Consider the following 21,123-nt stretch of genomic DNA (forward strand, 5'->3'; position numbering starts at 1 on the left):
AAAGGTCTTCATGATGTGGTGAGAGCCACTGGTCTGAAGTCATTAGTCTGCTGTCTTTGGAACAGGAACAATGCAGGATGTTTTCCTCGGCAGTGGCACTTTCTGAAGCCTTAGTGACAGACTGAACAGGTGACAGAGGACACCACAAAGTTTGTTAGCACAGGCCTTATATACTGTATACATAGTCTATGCATTCTGCAAGCCATTTAATTTTTCACACATTTATCGTGATAGCACATATAGGAACAGCCCTGCGGTGGGCTGGCACCCTGCCCAGGGTTTGTTTCCTGCCTTGTACCCTTTGTTGGCTGGGATTGGCTCCAGCAGACCCCCCGTGACCCTGTAGTTAGGATATAGCGGGTTGGATAATAGATGGATATAGGAACAGGCACAGTTACAGAATTATAATGAGGAACTTGTTAACATTTTATGATGACTTTAAACTCCCAGCTAACTGTGCAGGTCAGACTAATAAAGAACAATGGAGAATAGAGCATAGACATAGTAACAGTTCGGATTTCTTAAGGGGCAGTTGTAATGTGATCAAGTTAAATGATAGACTACAAAAGATGATGCCGGAAAATTCAAAGGAAATCAAGAGATGTTATGCCTTCAGACAATAAACTCTTACATATAAACGTCTACGCCGGGAAGTGTATGTGTCTGTCTGTCCAACCCGGGAAGTGCGAGGTGGCCCAGAAGTGTAACAGTACAACATGAAGCTCAAAGAAATCGACTCTGTCGCCAAAGTGATACCACCAACAAAAGAGAAACTCGCTTAGCCGGTAACACACAAGCGAGGTGAGCACATCGGCAAAACAAAACCTCCAAAGAAAGAGAAACTTGCTTAGCCGCTAACAGACAACGGAGGCGAGCACATCGGCAAAACGAAACTGCAGAGCAAAGAGAACCTCACTTAGGGTGGGATGGATGGATTGATTGAAGTGCCAAAATCAATGGCTTCTAGGAGCCCTGGCTTTTTACAGCACGGGTTTACACAGCTAGAATATAATAAAAGCTTAATACAAGACCGAAAGACGTGAAAATCTTACATTTTATACAACAATGTGGGACATTATTTGCTCTATGATAATAGACACTTTTACAGTAATAGCAATTCATTTTTTAATATCAAATTTTGTTAATAATTATTTATCTGCATTTATGTTTGAATATGGAACAACCAACAAGATTGAGAAAGGGCTTCCACAGTAATGCCATTGACTTTCATTTGAACCTGCTACCATCAGTGCTACTCTGCAACTGCTAAAGACCAAGGCTAAGGCCGATTAAAACGTATAATAAAGGTTTTCCTGATTAAGTTAACTTTTTGATGAGGTCTGACTTTTGTGGGCCTTGGGTCAATGACATTGATTTGCCATTTTTCCTTAGTTTATCTGGAGATAGGCAGAAATATCTTATCAGTGACTCAACCAGGGACATGTAACTTTATTCAATCATTTAAATTATACTGTGCATGAGCTATTTTAAACCAATAAAATTACTTAACTAAAAGTTAAAAATAAGTGTCATTTGGAGGTTTACCTTTAAATTTGTAACATCTTATGCACTTCCTTGGTTTTGCAGGTGTACCAGATTTCACTCATACCTTACATGTAATGTGCAAGTGAGAAACACAAAAGCATGAAAAAGTGACCCAAGAAAATCTTAGGGTTGACTTCAGTCACATTATCTTAAGTGACAATGTCCTTCACACTTGAAAGATCCTCACTGTCGTCCTTCACCATAAGAAGGCTGTTCTGAAGGGAGTCATTAATGAACAACTCAAGAGAATCTAAGAAGATTCATAATAAAATGGGAATACACCAGCATAGATAACAGGGATCAAGGAACTCATTAACCTTCATCCATTCATTATCCAACCTGCTATATCCTAACTACAGGGTCACGGGGGTCTGCTGGAGCCAATCCCAGCTAACACAGAGCGCAAGGCAGGAAACAAACCCTGGGCAGCCCACCGCAGAACTCATTAACCTTTACCAGCAAACTCACAGCTCCAGAGACCCTTCTTCAAGTCCTGGTTTAGTCCTATGATGGATGCTTCTTTCTTCCCATCCCATCGTTCTATACAGTGACACTGCATGTGTAAGAGGAGATGACGCTGCTACTGAGCTTACAAGATTCATGAACCTCATAGTGGTCTGACTGTCTGTGCCCTGCATCACCCATACTTTGTGGTATGAAAATAAGCAGGGGCAAAATGTGCACATGGCTGCAGTGCTCTGGTGGTCAGAGTACAAGAACTTCAAAATGAAATCAAATTAAATTAGGTAGAGCTCTATTTGTAAAAGGAGCTGTGCAGTGTTTAATTAAGAGTTCAGAGTTATGTCTGAAAATATCTGAAGACGACGACATTGCATTTATAGCACTTTTCAAGACACTCAATTCACTTTACATGGATAAGGGGGAGCCACTTCAACCACCACCAATGTGCAACATCCACCTGGATGCAAGAGCTGAAACCACCTCAGAGTTCAGGGTGACTCTCCTTATAATGCCCATGCAACTTTGAAAATGGACAAAAAAGTCAAATAAAAAATATTTAGAGAATCACCTGCAACTTGGAAAGTGGACAATGGAGCTTGAAAAAACATTTACTCTAAATGCAATACATGTCACGACATTGAAAAAGGTATGCAAGAAGAATAAAAATACATAAAAGCTGTGTACCCTTATTAGAAACTTTTAACCTTTGGTTGAGGGTAAAGTTTTCAAATTTTGAAATTTAAACATTTCAAAGCATCTTGTGAGTAATTTATAAATGTGCGTACCTAATAGCAACTCTCCCCTTGGGCCTTCATAATGAGGAAAGTGTCAAAAAACTCTGTCTTTGCCTTGTGCCCAGTAGTTTATCTTACACTCATCCCAGCCACCCAAGTATTAATGTGATGTATCATAACAGGCTTGTCACAGAGGAACTAATAGAATCAACCCATTCAAAAACACACTGTCCCCTTTGCTGTACAGTTTGGTCACAATAATTGAAGGCATCTCACCAATCACTGCTTTGCTCGCTGACTGAATGTTCATCACTGCCAGTATTGATACCAACTCTCAGGATGTGCGACCAAACATACGGCACACTTTGATTTGCTTTTGAACTGCTGATCTACAGACAATTCATTATAATTGTTACTTTTTCAGATTTAACTCAATGTTACTGTCAAAGATGGGGAGACAATTTTAATTTTGAATTTCTAAAATGTCACAGTTGTGAATACAAGGCCATTTTCAAAGCAATTCCTGCTTTAAAAGTGTCCCCATGTTTTTTTTTAAAAAACCCACTAAAACAGTAAGAGCCATTTGTTAGTTAGTGAGGTTTTGTTAAATTGACATAAGTCTTTTCTTAATTATGCTAACATGTTTGCCTAAACATATTAGAGCACAGACAATGAGAGATTCAGTTATAACCCTCCTTTTAAAATAAACTTTATTGGACTGAGAATTTTCTTTTGTTATGTTTGACTCATCCTGGATCCTACCTTACCAACTCAGTAGCTGCTTGTATTTGGAAACCTGGAAAAGACGCAGCTACAAAAACCATGAATGAAAACTTTTTTTTCTCCCTTACAAAGCAAATCAGAAAAAAATATTTTGGCTGTTGTATTAATAATAAAGAAATGACTTGGTACATTTCTTCGTTCTTTATACTCCTCTGCATGCCACCAATTTTGTAATGAACTATTTGTAGTGGTGGGCTCTTTATCGGATTGCTCTTGTTGAATACGGTAGACCATAGTACAAAAAAGTGCTCATCCGTTTCAGATACAAAGGGTCAATGCTGATGTATTATCTAATGATAAGGCATGTGAGAACACCCAGAAACTATATGGTCCTTCAAAGATTCACTGAACTTAAAAATAGCAATCTACACACAAGCACAATGGCAACCCACATCATCTACACCAATCAGTAGTGCAGAGACACTAGGCAGCTTCTTCCATGGTATCTATAGATATGGCTTATTATTCATTCCGTCAGCACATGGACATCTATATCTCTGCTGTAGCTGAAATATCCTCTTTATGTATGGGCTACAGCTTTCATAAAAAGAGACACTTATCACAACTAGCCAGAGCATCTGACAAACAGCCCAAACTCGCTCTGGGCCTTTTCTTTTTATCCATCTGACCTGCTTCAACCATCACAGTGTCCCTCTCTCTTCGCTGCTCCTTCCCCAAGCCCCTTTACCCCGGCTCCATAACTTCACCAACCACTTACTGACATTGCTGCTGTTCATCTCCCCTTTCCACTTTTCCTCATTTTGCAACCATCCTGTCTGTCATCCTGCCAGGCTTACTTCCTGAAGCATCTATGGCAGCCAAATGCCTCATCTTCCCTGCTGTTCCCAGGTTTAACCCTGAATTTGCTGTTTCACCTGCCTTCACTCAAAGCGGGGACTGTTAAGAGTAATGAAAATGTGTCATCTCCTTCTCTGCCTCTGCTGTTGGTCTGACCATATGCCCTTTCAGCTTAGTCCTCATCCTCACGGCACCTGCTGCTTGCTTCAGCCTCTGGCTCAGTCTTCATTACTTCCAAATTAATTACTGAAAAGTAGTGGAAAAGGAAGAAGAATTTGAGTTTCTTGCATATAGGATCAAAAAAAGATATATAGAACATTCCTTTATGTTATCATCTAAAATGATTGGAAAAACTGACTGAATATTTATTCAATATATTTGTTGCAGAGTATATTATTAGATACCTAATTTCATGCATAATCTACAGTTTAATCTGAACCCATCAATCTTAATGAATTTTACAAAGAATATTAATAGAAGTGTTTAAAATCCCCCCACCACCACTTCAGCTACAGCTGCTTAGCACATTAGTTAGCACTGCTGCTTCACAACGTCTAGGACCTTGATTCATTTATAGGCCTGGCCTAGTGTCTATGGGGGGCTTTCTCCAGGTCCTATGTTTCCTTCTTTGCAGGTTGTCTGGTAATTCTATAAGTGAGTGTGACCCATTTTGACTTTTTTCCTGAGTTTATAAAATGGTTAGATGACTTTCAACTACCTCATAGAACAGAACATTCTTATATAATACGCCATCATGGCTGTCCATTTGTCTGTCCAGGATTTTAAATCACCTGTAGCTCGCAAACCGTTTGACCTATTGACCTGAAAGTTGGTGCACATATACTATGTGACATCTACTATCCGCTTTCGGGATGATGATTGACCACCAAGGTTATTCCTTTGTTTATTTTTATTTTATTCTAGAATCAACTCTAGGCAGCAGCCAGCACTGCGGCTGTGCATTCGTATGGGCGCCGTTCTCATCCCTACCACCTTCGCCGTCACTTCCCCTACTTCTTCATATCTTAAACCATTCTTGAGGCAGATTGAAGACTTAAGTGCCAACTTAAGTGAAAAATTAAAGAAAATGTACTAAGTAATTGCAACACAAATACTGATTTAATCAGTTTTAACACGTAAAGGAATGAAAAGAAGAAGCAGGCTGCTATGGTGGAGAAAAGAATAGCTGCTCAGGAAGCAGCAAGATCATCAACCTCTAAGCAAACAAATGCTAAACATACAGAGAAAGAGGATGAAAACTAGGAATGCTCAGGTCAAGTGTATTCACTGCACGATGGTGTGGAATAAAACAAGTGAGAGTGTGCCAGCGGTGCTGGGATCAACACGCCTTATAAAAAAAAAAAAAACACAGGATCTTCTAGATGCTCTACCAATGACCACCTCTGCATACAAATTACAAAAAGAAGCACAATTAGGGACAATGTAAGTACTACGCCGACAGAATAACAAGAGTAGCAGTGCAAAAAAGCACTTCAGGACTGAATGGTGAGTGCACAAATGTCCGAGCACACTGTCTGTTGCGTCATCACACTCACTGGTGTTAAATATTTCCCAATTGACAACTACTAATTACATTTTTTTTCAAAACTACATAAATGCCTCATGTATACAAAATAAAACTCATATTTTAACCTAAAAAATACCATTTCAATTATTGCTGTAGAATCGATGTGTAAATGGTTACAGGTCTAAAATCTATGTGTGTGAGAGAGATCTCATTTTAAAGAGAAGAGAGCGGTGAAGCTGGTTTTGAATGCTCAGCCCAGTCAATGTCTATGTAGTCTGTAAGCTCTCATTGTCTCTCAAAGAGTTTTTTACTCAGGTACTTCAGCTTTCATCCTGCAGATATGCAGAGGTTGTGTCACTGAGTGTGGGCTTGTGCATGAGTGTGCCCTATAATGGACAAACTGATTTCTTCCCTGTGTCCAATCATTCTAGAGTAAGTGCTAGTTCCCCTATGACCCAATGATGGATGAACAATATTAATAACACTTATTAGTGTGTATGCTTTGAATTTTACTAGAATGGGTTCTTAAAATGCACATACAAGAGTGTATATGGCTAGCTTGCTGCGGCCTTTCTCCTCTCTAACTGGCATCACATGAAAAGCAAGTCTACGTGCCGAGATTCATTCTTCTGGCTTAACATGTAAAAAAATGTAACATGAAATGTAAGAAATGTAACATGTAACATGAGCAAAGGTCCACCTAGCTAACCTTTTCCACATATTTTATTAAAATAAAGATTAGTCCCTTATCAAAAGTTATCACCACGTTCAAGTAAAAATACATGTTACACACTCCAATATGCATCTGATCTAAGCTTAGTGTTAATATCATAAAAGTATATAATATAATAAAACACTGAACTTAAAGCTAAGATATTCAAAGAAGGCTGATGGTATTTTCTATTTGTATGATACTGTAGCCTTTAGTGCTGCAGAAGGAGAATTTATTTTCAATTCTCTTCATTTCAGATATTGGTTGTCTTATAAGTAGATAAAAGCCATTGGATATGAAGCTTGAGATGCACCAGATGTTTACATTCTGTCCTGGAGAACTCCTACGTCTAATTTGTTTTACAAGTAATAATAATTTGGCAGGGTGGGAGAGTGATGGTTGGGCATGTTAAAAGATGCATGCTGCAAATCTTTACAGCTTCCTAAGTTATTGGTACAGTACTTAAGAAATTTATACATAGATTTCATATAGCATAAACAAAATGGATTTTTAATATTACTGGCCTCAAAGTTTAATATAGATTCCATTCATTCAGCAATTTTTCAATGTGCTTTTCCATCTCAGGATTGTGAGGAGCCAGTGTCTATCCTGCTAGCAAAAGTCTTAATGTGGGAACCAATTTTAATCCAGTCACCTGACCATTACAGGGCACCAATATCATCTCTGAACAATATCACAGTGCTTACTGTCCACAATGGATTTAAAGTCTAAAATTATCTTACTAGGCAAAACCATAAATCAGTTATTCCGCACAGGTATGAAGTAAATAGATACAGTATTCAGTTCTGCACAGAGTAACTAGCATCCATTAATTTATTTTCTAAACACACTAATTCCAAATCATGTGTGAGGGCTATGGTATCTAGATGAACCAATACTGGATTATCAGAGAGGGTGAGGTCAAGGAAGGAATTTGTCAGGGAGAAAGGAATCTCCATATCAATGAACTGACAGAAGCCACACATGCCAGGCTGGGTTATTAGGGACTTGCTGGGATGCCAATATCCAGGAATGAAGAGCTGTAGGACCAAGCCTTACGCTCATGGATCAGACAAGAAACAAAGCAAATGTTCTTTTCCTGCGGACTATGACTAGGACACTTACATTCTGCACTTTGGAAAGTTGAGCTAGAGAAAACAAAACAATTCTGTACAGTATTGTCCCATTACATGTCGTTCTTTAACATTTCACTCTTAAGGATTGTTCAAAAAAGATTTCTGATGAGAATTAAATGAGAACACTTGCAGAAGGAAGCTTAGCCACGCAATGTATGGCAAGCCTACAAGCCTGCACTAAAAAAGTAGGTTCAGAAAGTGAACGAATGGATGGATGGACATATACAGTACAATGGATGAAAATATGCATTAGTGACTTATAAAATTAATCAAATAAATGTAGCTCTAAAAAACATGTCTACGAGTGAGGGTGTTAAAAGCTAGATTTGAGCTAGACAGAGCTAGGTCTTAACTAAATGAGAGAAAACACCCTTCAGGCTATTTAAAAAATTCCTAATATAGGGGTGATATCATTACAGACCTGAGCATCTCATACAATGTCTTACACATCTGAGGCTGCTAGTTAGAAAAGGTAAAAGTGTGTAATGGTAACAAGAGCATTGTCAGAAAGAAGTCCCTGCATTCTATAATATAAGCGTATTCTGTGGTGTGGGTGACAGGACTCGAATGGACACACCCGATCTGTTCGGCTCCCCCATGTCTTCCGAATCTTCTATTTCTTTATCAATTTCTTTCTCAACTACAGAAAGCAAAAGACAACAGAAACATCATTTTGAATTATCAACTGAAAATTATTAGCCTTTATAAACACTTGATTTTACTTTTAGCAGGCATGAAATGTTTATGCATCCGGTTAAATGTAAGGATGATGGCTTAGGCTCACATATATTGTTTAAAAGAAAAAGTTTATTTTAAATTCAGGTAGTACATGACTGTCTTAGCAAAATGTGTAAGAAACATATCAGGTCAACGGGCTTTGGTCAGCCAAGTAAAGTTGGAGACTCATTCCTTTTCATTTACACAGTAAAGATGGAATTTGTATAGCAATATGCAAGCTGCTGATACATCAAAAACACAACTGGAAGATACTTACTAATGGGCAGTCTGTTCATCAGAACCTTTTTGAACATAACAGACCATTTTAGTGTTTAACTAATGGAAAACGCTAGAGATTAAGACACTTAGACATCTGAAAATTTACTGTATTTGCATCTTATGAACAATTATGCTGTAAATTTAACTTCCTAGCTACATATGTTTAAAAAATAAACGCCTGACCAACTTCTCACATCTCCCACCCATATTGATCCCAGAGGCCATGTGGGTTAGTCTTGATGAAGGCTCAGAGAGAATTTCAAACAATAATACAAAAATACTTAAAAGAATATACCCTTCAAAAACAACCTTTCAATTAGCAACTCAGAAAAAGAGTAGAATTAATTGAGCCAAATGTAGAATACACTTTAGTTCTACATGTGCCATGTAATCAATAATTCATCTAAAGGTCTTTCATCTATCACATTTATCCTGTTTCAGTTTTTCCAAAATGCATCTTGGGCAGGACCCAACCTACCTGCAAGTACTGCCCTCCAGATACAGCATCATTAGGCCATTATGATTTACAAATGCACTAAACTAACATCATGCTGGACAAAAATCTTTCCATATTTCTCAACAGCCTTGGTGCTACAATCATTACCACCTTCCATAGCTCAGTGGGTAAGTGACGTTGTATATTATATCAAATTAAAGAAAATCAAATTCTCTCTTAGAGAGAAAACTTTTTCAAACCATGGCAAAAATTTCTTACTCTTATTTTAGAATAAGCGTGTTGGGCTTTTGATTGACCCTTCTATATTATTAGTTTGTTCAAGACAGATGGGGTTTTCTCTTTTTTCCTGTGCCTCTCTTCTTTTTGTTCTTCGAACCCTGTTTTGCTTTACTTTTTCTTTTTTTGTATTTCTAATTTTCCTTATTTATCTTTGCTTCAAATTAAATGGTTATATCTGTAACATTATTAGCGTGTTTAATTGAGTGGAATGCTATCGTAAATTTTGGCTTTTGGAAATAAAATAAAATGCTATAAAACAAATTCCCTATATAGAACCTTCATTTCACACTAGAAATTTCAAGAAATTTTATGACTAGAAGGCCCAAATCATGTTTAACAAATTTTGTATTTAAAGGTGTTTTCACATCTGTTTCGTTTGGACCAGTTTTTTCATACTCCTGAGTGATTTTCACCCCATAGTCTGGTTTACGTATGTAGATGTAAACATGCCATTTGAACTCTGGTACAGAGCAAAACAACTCGACTAAAACCCTTTAGGTATAGAATGGGATCAGGCACGTTACCAATCTAACTACAGTAAACACTGTGCACTGGGGCACATTTGTGCATGCTGTTGGTGATAAGCGACACCACTGCCACCAGTAATTAGGGGTTTCATACAATCTATAAAAGTCCTAATGTAGATGAGGGTCCTTTACAATTGCAACAGGCAAGAAAGAGCAACTCATACAATGTTGCACATTTGAAGCTATTATTTGTAAATAGTAAAAAAGGGAAGAAGCTGGAAGCCCCAGCACCCAAGCATCCTTAAGTGCAGAACTGTGACAAGAGTGTTGTCAAAACGAAGTCCCTGAATCCTATAATATAAGTGTATTCTGTGGTGTGGGTGACAGGACTCGAATGGACACACCAGATCTGTTTGGCTCCCCCATGTCTTCAGAATCTTCTATCTCTCTACCAACTTCTTTCATAGCTAGAAAAATCAAAAGACAACAGAAAAACAACTTTGAATTACTGACTACTGTTATTACAGTGAGCACATAGGACCGAAATTATTAGCCTTTATAAACACTTGATTTCACCTTTAGCAGGCGTTGAACTTTTATACATCTAGCTGTTTAAATTTAAACAATGTTTATTGTTTAAAAGAAAAAGTTTATTTTAAATTTGAGTTGTACACTGGTCATTTAGCAAAATGTCTAAAAAACACATGTCAGGTGCACAGGCTTTGTTACTGTCAGCCAAGTAAAGATGGAGACTCATTCTTTTTCATTTACACAGTAAATATGGGATTTGTGTTGTAAAATGCAAGCTGTTGTAACATCATAAAAAAACAGGAAGATGTTTGATTATGGGCAGAATGTTCTTCATATTTCCTATAGAACCATTATATTACATTAAAAAAGTCAAGATATTTTGCAAGTACAAAGCCCAAAATCATGTTTAATGAATTTTGCATTTAAAGTTGTTTTCACATGTATTTCATTTGGACCAGTTTTTTCGAACCCTGGAGTAATTTCCCCCGCAGTCCAATTCATTACGGTAGATGTAAACATGACATTTGAACTCTGCTGTGGACTAAAACAACCAGACCAAAACCCTTTAGGTCTCGACACACTAGCAAATGAACTCTGGAACGGTTTGCACTAGGTATAATTGTGATCTGACATGATACTGATTTAACGACAAAAATACTGTGCGTTCGAAGTACAATTTGTGCTTCAGTGGTAGTTAAGCAATGCCATTGCTACCCGTAACAAGTATTTCAGGCTATTTTAAAAAGCCCTAGTATAGATGAGGCATTATTTAAAATTGCAGAATACAGGAGCAGGTCGTACAATGCCTTGCACACCTGAGATTAATAGTTGTAAATGGTAAAAAAAACAAACACTGCTGGAAGCCCCAGCACCTACACATCCTGGAGTGCACAATTGTGGAAAGAGTATTGTCAAATGGAAGTCCCTGGATTCTATAATATAAGTGTATTCTGTGGTGTGGGTGACAGGACTCTAATGGACACACCAGATCTGTTCGGCTCCCCCAGGTCTTCAGAATCTTCTATCGCTTTACCAACTTCTTTCTCAACTAGAAAAAGCAAAAGACAACAGAAAGATAATTTTGAATGATGAACTTATTGTTATTTCAGGGAGCATATTGCACTGAAATTATTAGCCGTTACAAGTATTTGATTGTACCTTCAACAGGAATTTCATGAATCCAGTTATATTTAAGAATGATGTACTTTAAGGTCACATATTGTTTAAAAGAGTTTATTTAAAATTGAGGTTATAAACTGCATCCTTAGCAAAATATCTAAGAAACATGTAGATGTGAACAGACTTTGTTAAATCAGCCAAGTAAAGTTTAGGACCCATTTATTTTCATTTACTAAGTAAAGATGGAATCTGTAAAGGACTATGCAAGCTGTTGCAAGAATAAAACCACAATTGGAAGATGAGCGAGGACAGAATATTCTTCATATTTCTAATAGAATTATAATGTTACACTGAAAATTCCATGAGACCATATGCCTAACATTTTACAAATAAAGGAGTTTTCACACATACTGTAGTTTATTAGGACCAGCTTTTGCAAACTCCGGAGCAATTTCTCCCATAGTCCGGTTCATTTAAGTAGATGTGAACGTGCCATTTGAGGTCTGGTGCGCACTAAAACAACTAGACAGAGACCCTTTAGGTCTCGACACCATACCAAGCAAATCCTAAAAGCAGTCTGCATGAAGTATGGATGTGACCTGATATGTTACTGATCTAACAAAAGTTAATACTTTGAATTAAGTGCGTGATGTTACATGCTGTGGTAATGACACTATGCCTTTGCTACAAGTAATTAGCTATTTCAGACTATTTAAAAAATCTTAATATAGCAGTGACATCTTTACAATTGCAGCAACATGGAACAGCTTGCAGAATGTTTTGCACATCTGAGGCTGCTGCATTCTATAAAATAAATGTGGTGTGTGTGACAGACATTAATGGACACACCAAACTTGCTGGGCTCACCCAAGTCTTCAGAATCTTTTATCTCTTTACCAACTTCTTCCTCAACTAGAAAAAGTAAAAGACAACAGAAAGATAATTTTGAATGATAAACTTACTGTTATTACAGGGAGCACATTCAACTGAAATGATCACAGCCTTTACACGCACTTGATTGTACTTTCAGCAGGCACTTAAATTTCTTGCATTCAGATATATTTATGAATAATATACTTTAAGGTCACATATTGTTTAAAAGAGTTTATTTTAACTTTGGGTTATACCTTGCACCCCTAGCAAAATATCTAAGAAACATGCCAGGTTGACAGACTTTGTTAAGTCAGCCAAGTAAAGTTTGGGACCTATTTGTTTTCATTTACTAAGTAAAGATGGAATTTGTAAAGGACTATGCAAGCTGTTGCAAGATCAAAACCACAACTGGAAGATGACTGATTGTGGACAGAATATTCTTCTAATGGAACCATAATGTTGCACAGGAAATTTCATGAGACCATTAGCATAAACTTTTACAAATAAAAGAGTTTTCACACATACTGTAGTTTATAAGAATCAGCTTTTTCAAATTCTGGAGAGATATCCCCCATGGTCCGGTTCATTTAGGTAGATATGAGCTCTGGTGTGGACTAAAACAACAAGACAGAGACCCTTTAGGTCTCAACACCATGCCAAGTGGACCCTGAAGCAGTCTGCATAAAGAATGGATGTGACCTGACATGCTACTGATCTAACTACAGTTAATACTTTGGGTGAGTTAAGGGCACCATTTTACATGCTGTGGTAGTGACACTATGCCTTTGCTGTAAGTAACTAGGTATTTCAGACTATTTAAAAAGTCCTAATATATCAGTGACATCTTTACAATTGCAGCAACAACGAGCAGCTTGCAGAATGTTTTTTTGCACATCTGAGGCTGCCACATGCACATAGTAAAAAAGAAAAAAAAGAAGAAGCTGGAAGATCTAGCACCTAAGCATCTGTGAGTTCATAATGGTGACAAGAGTGTTGTCAAAAGAGAAGTCACTGCATTCTATAATATAAGCGTGGTGTGTGTGACAGAAACGAATGGACACACCAAACATGTTGGGCTCACCCAAGTCTTCAGAATCTTCTCTCTCTTTAGGAACTACTTTCCCAACTAGAAAAAGCAAAAGACAACAGAAAGATAATTTTGAAATTTCAACTTACTGCTATTACAGTAAGTACACAGGATAGAAATTGTTAGCCTTTACAAACACTTGATAAATACTGTGTATTATGGGTACAGTTTGGGCATGCTGTGGTAGTTATGCTGCGCTGTTGCTACTGGTAATTAGGCAATCTCAACATAAAAACATCACACATGCATACAAATGTAACATGATTCGTATAAAACAGCTGGCACAAATACCAGTCAATCAGAACAAGAGCAGCATCTGATTCAGGCTCTGAGCTTCTCAATCTCTCTAGCGATCAGAAAGCAGATGGCCACAATGAAAAAAAAAAATGTTTCATTTCACTTGTGATTGTGTAAATCAAACCAAATACATACAGTAGGTGGTGACAAACAAATAGTCCCCTGTGCACCTGGCGATCAAACCCCCTAATCTTACACTGCAAGAGTGATGTGTGCAGGTGGGGCCTCCTCTCAATGTGATCACTCGTCAGGCAAGATGCGGACAGGAGAGGCACATTCATTTTAATACTGTGTAGTAAATGTTAATGAAACATTCCAAAAGTAACATTATTACCAAATACTTACAGGCCTAAAAGACAGTACACATGTGATTTTAGATGACCTAAATTGAGGTTATGTTCATATAATATACTGGAGAGTAAATGTAAACATCATAAGGTGAAATGAAATTCACTTGATACGTTTATAGTCTACATGAAATTGAATTACATCACTGTGCTCCCTCAGCTGATCTTACCTTATTCTCCAGAGTTGCCATGATGAAATGTGTCCTTTCTGTAGCATACAAATTACCACCCAAGTTTCAGGTACTCTTCTAATTATCAGATATAGGCACTCTGTTCAGTGACTTGTGTTTAACAAATAAACCACTTAACACATAATTATTGCTCATGCAATGGTGACTCTCCATGATGATTTTTCCTGGTAATCTATTGTTTCTACCCTTTGAAAGAAGTCCACGACATGCCATATTGTTACTTCTAGTTGACATGAAAGTTTGCTGTGTGAAATGCAACTGAACTAATTGCAGACTGAAGCAAAGCAACTAAACAGCTTCTAATTTGTCCCAAAGCAAATGGACTATGAGAGTAAAAATGCCATAAGACTACATCACACTCATAATCAGCTAGAGCAAAGGACTGTGTATCAGTCTGTACAATATGTCTTAAGCCCTGAAGGCTACACCAGCCTCAAATGGAGCACTTCCATACTCTCAAACGACATATTATATGCAAAAATAATGCTTTAATTCATAACAAACATGAGTTAAAGATGACAGAAGTTCAATGTACATATACAATAATTTATCCATGGAAATTTCATGCTGCCAACAGAATGCTGCTTAGGAGAGGACCATGAACTTAGATTTGGCGGTGATAATTTGTATTCCAACAACATTTCAGGTAGTTGCAAAGTGAAAGGGATCACAGTTTAATGCAACACTGAGATCCTCAAAGACAATGCTCTTTAAACCTTGGCTGCAGCTTGTCATACTACCCATGAACATCAGAAATAGGTGACAAAACAAAGTATATTAATACCAAGTATATGAACACTAGCCTCATGCCACAAATACAGGGACCAAATGGAATACAGCAGAAGCTCTGGGATACCACAGTGTTGCAGCTCCTTCCTCAATATGCCACAAGGTAGTCCACCTTCTCCTAGTCTGAATAGATCATTAACAGAGGACTGGTAACTGCCCAGGATTCCTCAAATATCTGTGCAGTGAAAAAGAGTCAGCCCATGGTTTCAGTCAGGGCAGAATCTAAATGGTTTTCCTTTTGGATAAGAGCTTCAACAAGAAGATGAGGTGTCTGCTCCAGTACCCTGACACTGGCTTTCCCAGTGAGGCAAAGAAGTGTGATACAGAGACAACTGTGATGCATCTTCTTGTCTTTCTTTTCAACTCTGACAGCTTCAAGGTACTGTCCCTGCCTTCCATACAATATTGAAGAGGCTCATTAACCAAGACGCCACCTCAAATTCCAGCACTTTAAGAATTTATATCAAGAGCTCATGAAGCCCTGCAAAGTTCCTACTGGTAAGTCAGTGCTGCCCTTGGCAAATACAATAAACATGATTTTGTTTTAAAATTATTACCAACAAAGATGTCAGTAATAAGTCAACAGCTATAGACAATAATTTGGTCATATCACAAAATAAACCTTTGAAGAAGTGGTCTACATGTTTCATTTTCTTACAGGTGTGTGGTTAACTGACTTTTGGTGGCTGAGTGATTAAACGCATAGCATAGCAACGGATCTGGCAATAATCTAAGCAATCTCAAAGTATACTAGATTAACTTTTCTGTGAAATTGTATTTTTATATTCCATATCATATAATTAGCTAGGTATGAATATGTAACTTTATCATGGGATTGTGTTAATAAAACTCACTTTAAAGTAAAGCAAATTAGAAAATATCTTTAACTTTAGTCAGCAACAATGAAGCTACAGTATTTTATAATCAATAATCATATACTCTTATACACTATATTTTATGTTCACCAATATATTATTCATATGAAAGCTCATTGCAAAAATGTTTAAAGTAAATTAAGAATATAGTTCTACTAAAATTGATAAGAATGCATAGATTCATCTTAAAATGAATGCAATTAAATATATTTGCTGATTTTACCATGCCTGTGCAACACTTCTGCATTTATTTCTGTATATTAAGAATGCTGGCTTAATAAATAAACCCTGGGATGCCACCTAAAATCAGAATTTAAGAACCAGATAGCATATAGCAGCTACATTCAAGCAGAGTAGGCAGATGCAGAATATGACATATTTTTCAGCACTCCTACCTAACTATGAGTCACTGTTCAAGTGGACTGCAGTTAATTCTAATCTTTGGATGTTATTTCTAGACAAGTGTAGGCAGCTGTAGTATTCAGTAAAGATCTTACTCTATTCTGTATTTCTACAATACAATTTGATTTGTTATATAAAAAAGAGTGCAAAATGGAGTGCAGTTTTATAAACTACAAATATACAGACAACCTTTTTTTGAATCTGATTTGAACTGTGCATGTGAACCACTGCACAAGATGAACAGGCTACCTCTAATGGTGCTACTCCCCATCTGTCCTTGCCATGTGCAGAAGAATGAGCTCAGTGACCTTCTGCAGGTGCTTTGTTATCTGCCAATAGTCTAATTCTTTAAATGGCTCATGACAATAGATGATGATGGGGGTTTATAATGACCAGTAAATGACTTGCCCAATAATTTACTTCTAGCTTTAGTAATATCATTTGAACTCATCACTACACTCAACACTTGCAGAGAGCTCATTCTCATCCCTAATTCATTTCAATTTGTTCAGAACCAATTCAGTACATACAAATCATCACTATTAAATTAATAATCTCTGCAAAAACACATTTATCAGAATCCAAGAATTGCTACTCTCAAAATATTCTTTTATTGAAAATCTCTAACCCTAACCCTACCTACCGCAACATTTCTATACACTACCCACACCCAAACACTAATCTTAAAAAAATCTTATCACTGGAGTAACTTTCCAAATTTAAACACAACCCTCATTGGTTTAACAGGGATAGAAAATAAGGTGAGAGAGTCTGGTTTGCAAAAAAAACACACACTTGCCATACAGGCTAATATGTGAAGAGGACTCAAATTATTTGTGGCTATGGCTCGTACATCTCTGGGCACCTATGGAATCAGAAACAACCAGCCTGAATTTTACAGATGTGGACGGAGCCCATGGGAACCCTGTTTTCTCCCAAAACTAATTTGATTTAATTCCAAATATGCAAATGCAACTCCTCCTAAACAAAAACTGGGACTCAACTGCGCTCTGTAGCTGCCTCAGGACTATATATTTGCAACATACTCCTCATAATTACATAGGGTATATGCCTTCAACCAAATTCACAAACCATATATAGACAGGGTTGCCAAAATACTATGATGCTTTAGATATCAATATAAGGGCAAAGACCTACTCCAGTGTTCCATAGTCTGGGAAGAAACCACATTGCTATTCCTGGATCTGACATTGGACTATTGGAGTACCTGTTCCAACAGCCAGATACAGGCTTTCAAGAAATGTATCTCTTGGCAACTGGTAACCCCCATTCCTCTCTGTAAAAACAGGGTCTCTAAGTACAGTCCCTGCATTCAATGCTATACTGAAAAGGTGTGTAAACCAAAACACGCCTGCAGCCTTGCCAGTGTGGAGCTTTGTAACTACCATCAAAACTTGCTGTGGGGACAGCATGAGTGAAATCCCACCCTCTCTTCCTCTGTTGTCAAGTGGTTTACGAGATCCTCCTTAATGATGCTTGAAGGTCATTCTTTGTGGCTTCAAACCCCTCCTAAATACGGGCATTTTATTCATTCACTACCAAAAATGTTGCCTTCTTGATGTACCTTTTAACCAAATCCAGAGACTCATCTGCTAACATTGCACAGAAGGTTACGTCACTGTTGCCGGCAATAGTAATGTGGAAGTGGGTACACATGGTGCTAATGCTCTTAATATGTCATTTTACTACCCACAGTAAAACAGTAAATAATACCAATGATTTCCAGTTCAATCCGTAGATTGAGGTGACATGAAGTTTTCATGAGTTGTCTTTTTTATATATAAGGGCCTTGTTTTGGTTAACACTTACAGTAAGATTAGGATTTAGGTTACAGGGTTTGGCCAGACATGTGGATTAAATAAATGTTATGCATAGGATTGCTAGAATGAGTAGAAGATGAAGCAACCATACTTTGCTGAGTGTGAGTTGTACTACACAAAATAAAATGTTTAGCAAATTCATACTTCCTTTCTATTGCTCAGTAGTTTCCTTCACTGCAGGCCACTTGGCTTTTTCTTTCTCAGATAAGGTTACTTTATTTCCCTCCTTTACTTTGCTCTTAGTTTAGAGAAAAAGACCAGCCACAGTGGCATTGCAGGCTCCTGTTAATTTTTCAATGTTTGGGGTGCTTTAACACTGAATTCTCTTAGCTATTCTTCTTTGTGCTGCTACCAACGTACAGGGCTCACTTTTGAATAATTTGCTTTAACTACTTCTTGTACTCAGTTTTAAAGATCACGCCAACTGGCAAAACCATTCTAGGTTTTCAATCATTTCAAACACTGTGTGATATCATTGTTAATAAAAAGGTAGTACACCAAACTGAATGAAAAATTTTTCATCCCAATTATGTGTGATCCAATGTGCTAGGCATTAAATGGCCTGTGTAATATTATCTTAACAGCCAACCGTCAGGTCCTCCCTGTCTGAGGACAGATAGCAGCCTGGTATCTCTGCAATGCTGCAGTCTTCAGCTACCCTAGGGAGAAACATTCTCAGCTGTTCCCAGCTGCCTATAGCTGGTATTTATAGACAACTGGTGTATCTAGCTAAATTTCTGTCAGATTGTATTTCAGGAAGATCTTCGAAACTTCAGTAGGTAGTTGACTATTTATCTTTCACAAAAAAATTCTGCAAATCCTGTCATGTAATTTACTTTTAAATGGAACCACACCAAATCCTATATAGAAAATCAAAGGCACCAAATATACCGGCAGTGCTATTCAACTCTAAGACTTTCTAATCTGCAATATTGTTTTATAAATTATGCAATATATTTGACAATAAAAAGCAACATTTTTTTAATTTGATAAAAGTATTTAGAGATGTCAGAAATAGGTTTAAGTTTGCTATACAGGATTGAGTATAACAATAATACATTTGTACATTAGAACACTCTAGACGAGAACAGCCTATTCAGCCCAAAAAAGCTTGCCAGCCCTATCCACTTATTTCTTCCAAAAAAACATCAAATCAAGTTTTGAAAGTCCCTAAAATCTTACTGTCTACCATACTACTTGGTAGCTTATTCCAAGTGTCTATCGTTCTTTGTGTAAAGAAAAACTTCCTAATGTTTGTGTGAAATTTACCCTTAACAACTGTGTCCCTGTGTTCCTGAACTTATTTTAAAATAACAGTCTCGATCCACTGTACTAATTCCCTTCCATAATTTTAAACACTTCAATCATGTCACCTCTTAATCTTCTTTTGCTTAAACTGTATAGGCTCAGCTCTTTTAATCTTTCCTCATAATTCAACCCCTGTAGCCCTGGAATCAACCTAGTCACTCTTCTCTGGACCTTTTCTAGTGCTGCTATGTCCTTTTTGTAGCCTGGAGACCAAAACAGCACACAGTACTCAAGATGAGGCCTCACCAGTGCATTATAAAGGTTGAGCATAACCTCCTTGGACTTGTACTCCACACACCGTGCTATATAAACTAACAATACATATTCTTTAAGAACAGTAATTAAATGTAATGTATGTCTTTTCATCATCTTAATTTATTTATCATTTCTTCATTTAAAGATGCATAAGTGACATTGTTTATTAAACATCTACAAGGCCAGTAAGGAGGAACATCGACAGTAAGTCGAACAAAAGATGCCAGACTCAATGAACAAAAGCCCCACATACTTAGTGTATAGGAATGGAATCTGAAGGTTGATAATGCTTTATGGTGGCAGCTTCACTGTATGCTGTTTGTAGGTTTGTGTGAGTTGCACTACAAGGCTGAGGGTGAAGGATTGGGCGAATTGAAATGAATATTCATATACAGCCCATGAAAACATAGACCTCCAGAAAAAAAGGGCTTAGAGATCAATTATGTAAGGATAATGTCTTCCAGAAGATGGTGTTATGCATTTGCCTCCTGCCACATTCATTTTCAAGGCAGAAACATGAGAGGAACAATGCAGATTTATCTGATCATATGTGTCCTTGCAAGGGTGATATCTTTCCATTTGCAACTTATCTATTGAATAATATTAAAAAGAAATGCATAATATTTGATTTACTAATGTACTACTTGAGGACAGTTTAAAGTCATTCATTTTAAAATAAAATTGGTGTTTGTCCCCTACAAACCTGCCTGGAATATTAAAGACTATAAAGGTTATTCCAGATAGTATATAAACCACCCACAAAGAAGCTTCAAATTAACGAGCAGCAACTCTTATTGCATATATTGTGGCAAAATACCTTTTAATGCAGTAGTTAGGAACAGATTTAACTTCATTATGGCTTTTATTAATGACACACACCTTAATGAATTCCTTGATAAAATAAACCAGAGCAACCACCTTTAAAGATTATATAGATGTTAATATTTTATCAATGCTATGTTCAGCTGTGCTATAGCTCACTACATATAAAACTACAAGTGGACCAGGATATGAAATTTCTGAACAGGTCTTTGGAAAATTAACAAAGATCACACAATTTGCCAGCAGAAGTGTTGTAAAAGCAAGCATTGTGGAAAGACTTCATAGGAAATCTTTTAGCTCTGATGCAGCTCAGATACTATAAATGACAAAAACACTGACATGTAATGTACTGACATATTAATGGTTAAATAACAATGTGAAATAAACTGCTTCTTTGCAACATTCCTACTGAAGGGGTTCTTCCACACATGTGCAAAGGATCCTATTGTTTTTGTAAGGTTCTTTATTCCCTTGGCTGTTTGATTTTCA

At 37.1% G+C, this 21,123-nt stretch overlaps 1 protein-coding gene across 18 annotated transcripts in view; it reads right to left on the reverse strand.

Annotated features, from left to right (window-relative positions):
- Positions 1 to 4,345: 4,345 nt before the first annotated feature.
- The window catches only part of iqck (IQ motif containing K), an 80,601-nt gene continuing 63,823 nt past the window's right edge, over positions 4,346 to 21,123 (reverse strand). For 2 of the 18 annotated variants that reach the window (XM_051934098.1, XM_051934099.1), the window contains exons 10-15: positions 13,502 to 13,546; positions 12,397 to 12,459; positions 11,414 to 11,476; positions 10,302 to 10,364; positions 8,276 to 8,338; positions 4,346 to 4,568 (exon numbers count right to left, since the gene is read on the reverse strand). In XM_051934098.1, coding sequence (XP_051790058.1) covers positions 4,495 to 4,568; positions 8,276 to 8,338; positions 10,302 to 10,364; positions 11,414 to 11,476; positions 12,397 to 12,459; positions 13,502 to 13,546 — 371 coding nt within the window. In that variant the 3' untranslated portion in view covers positions 4,346 to 4,494. Of the gene's footprint in view, positions 4,569 to 8,275; positions 8,339 to 10,301; positions 10,365 to 10,513; positions 11,477 to 12,396; positions 12,460 to 13,501; positions 13,547 to 21,123 lie in introns of those variants that run through there. The other 16 variants (XM_051934100.1, XM_051934094.1, XM_051934092.1 and 13 more) reach the window with 13 other exon arrangements.

Source organism: Erpetoichthys calabaricus, chromosome 11 (assembly GCF_900747795.2).
Source record: "Erpetoichthys calabaricus chromosome 11, fErpCal1.3, whole genome shotgun sequence".
NCBI lineage: Eukaryota > Metazoa > Chordata > Cladistia > Polypteriformes > Polypteridae > Erpetoichthys > Erpetoichthys calabaricus.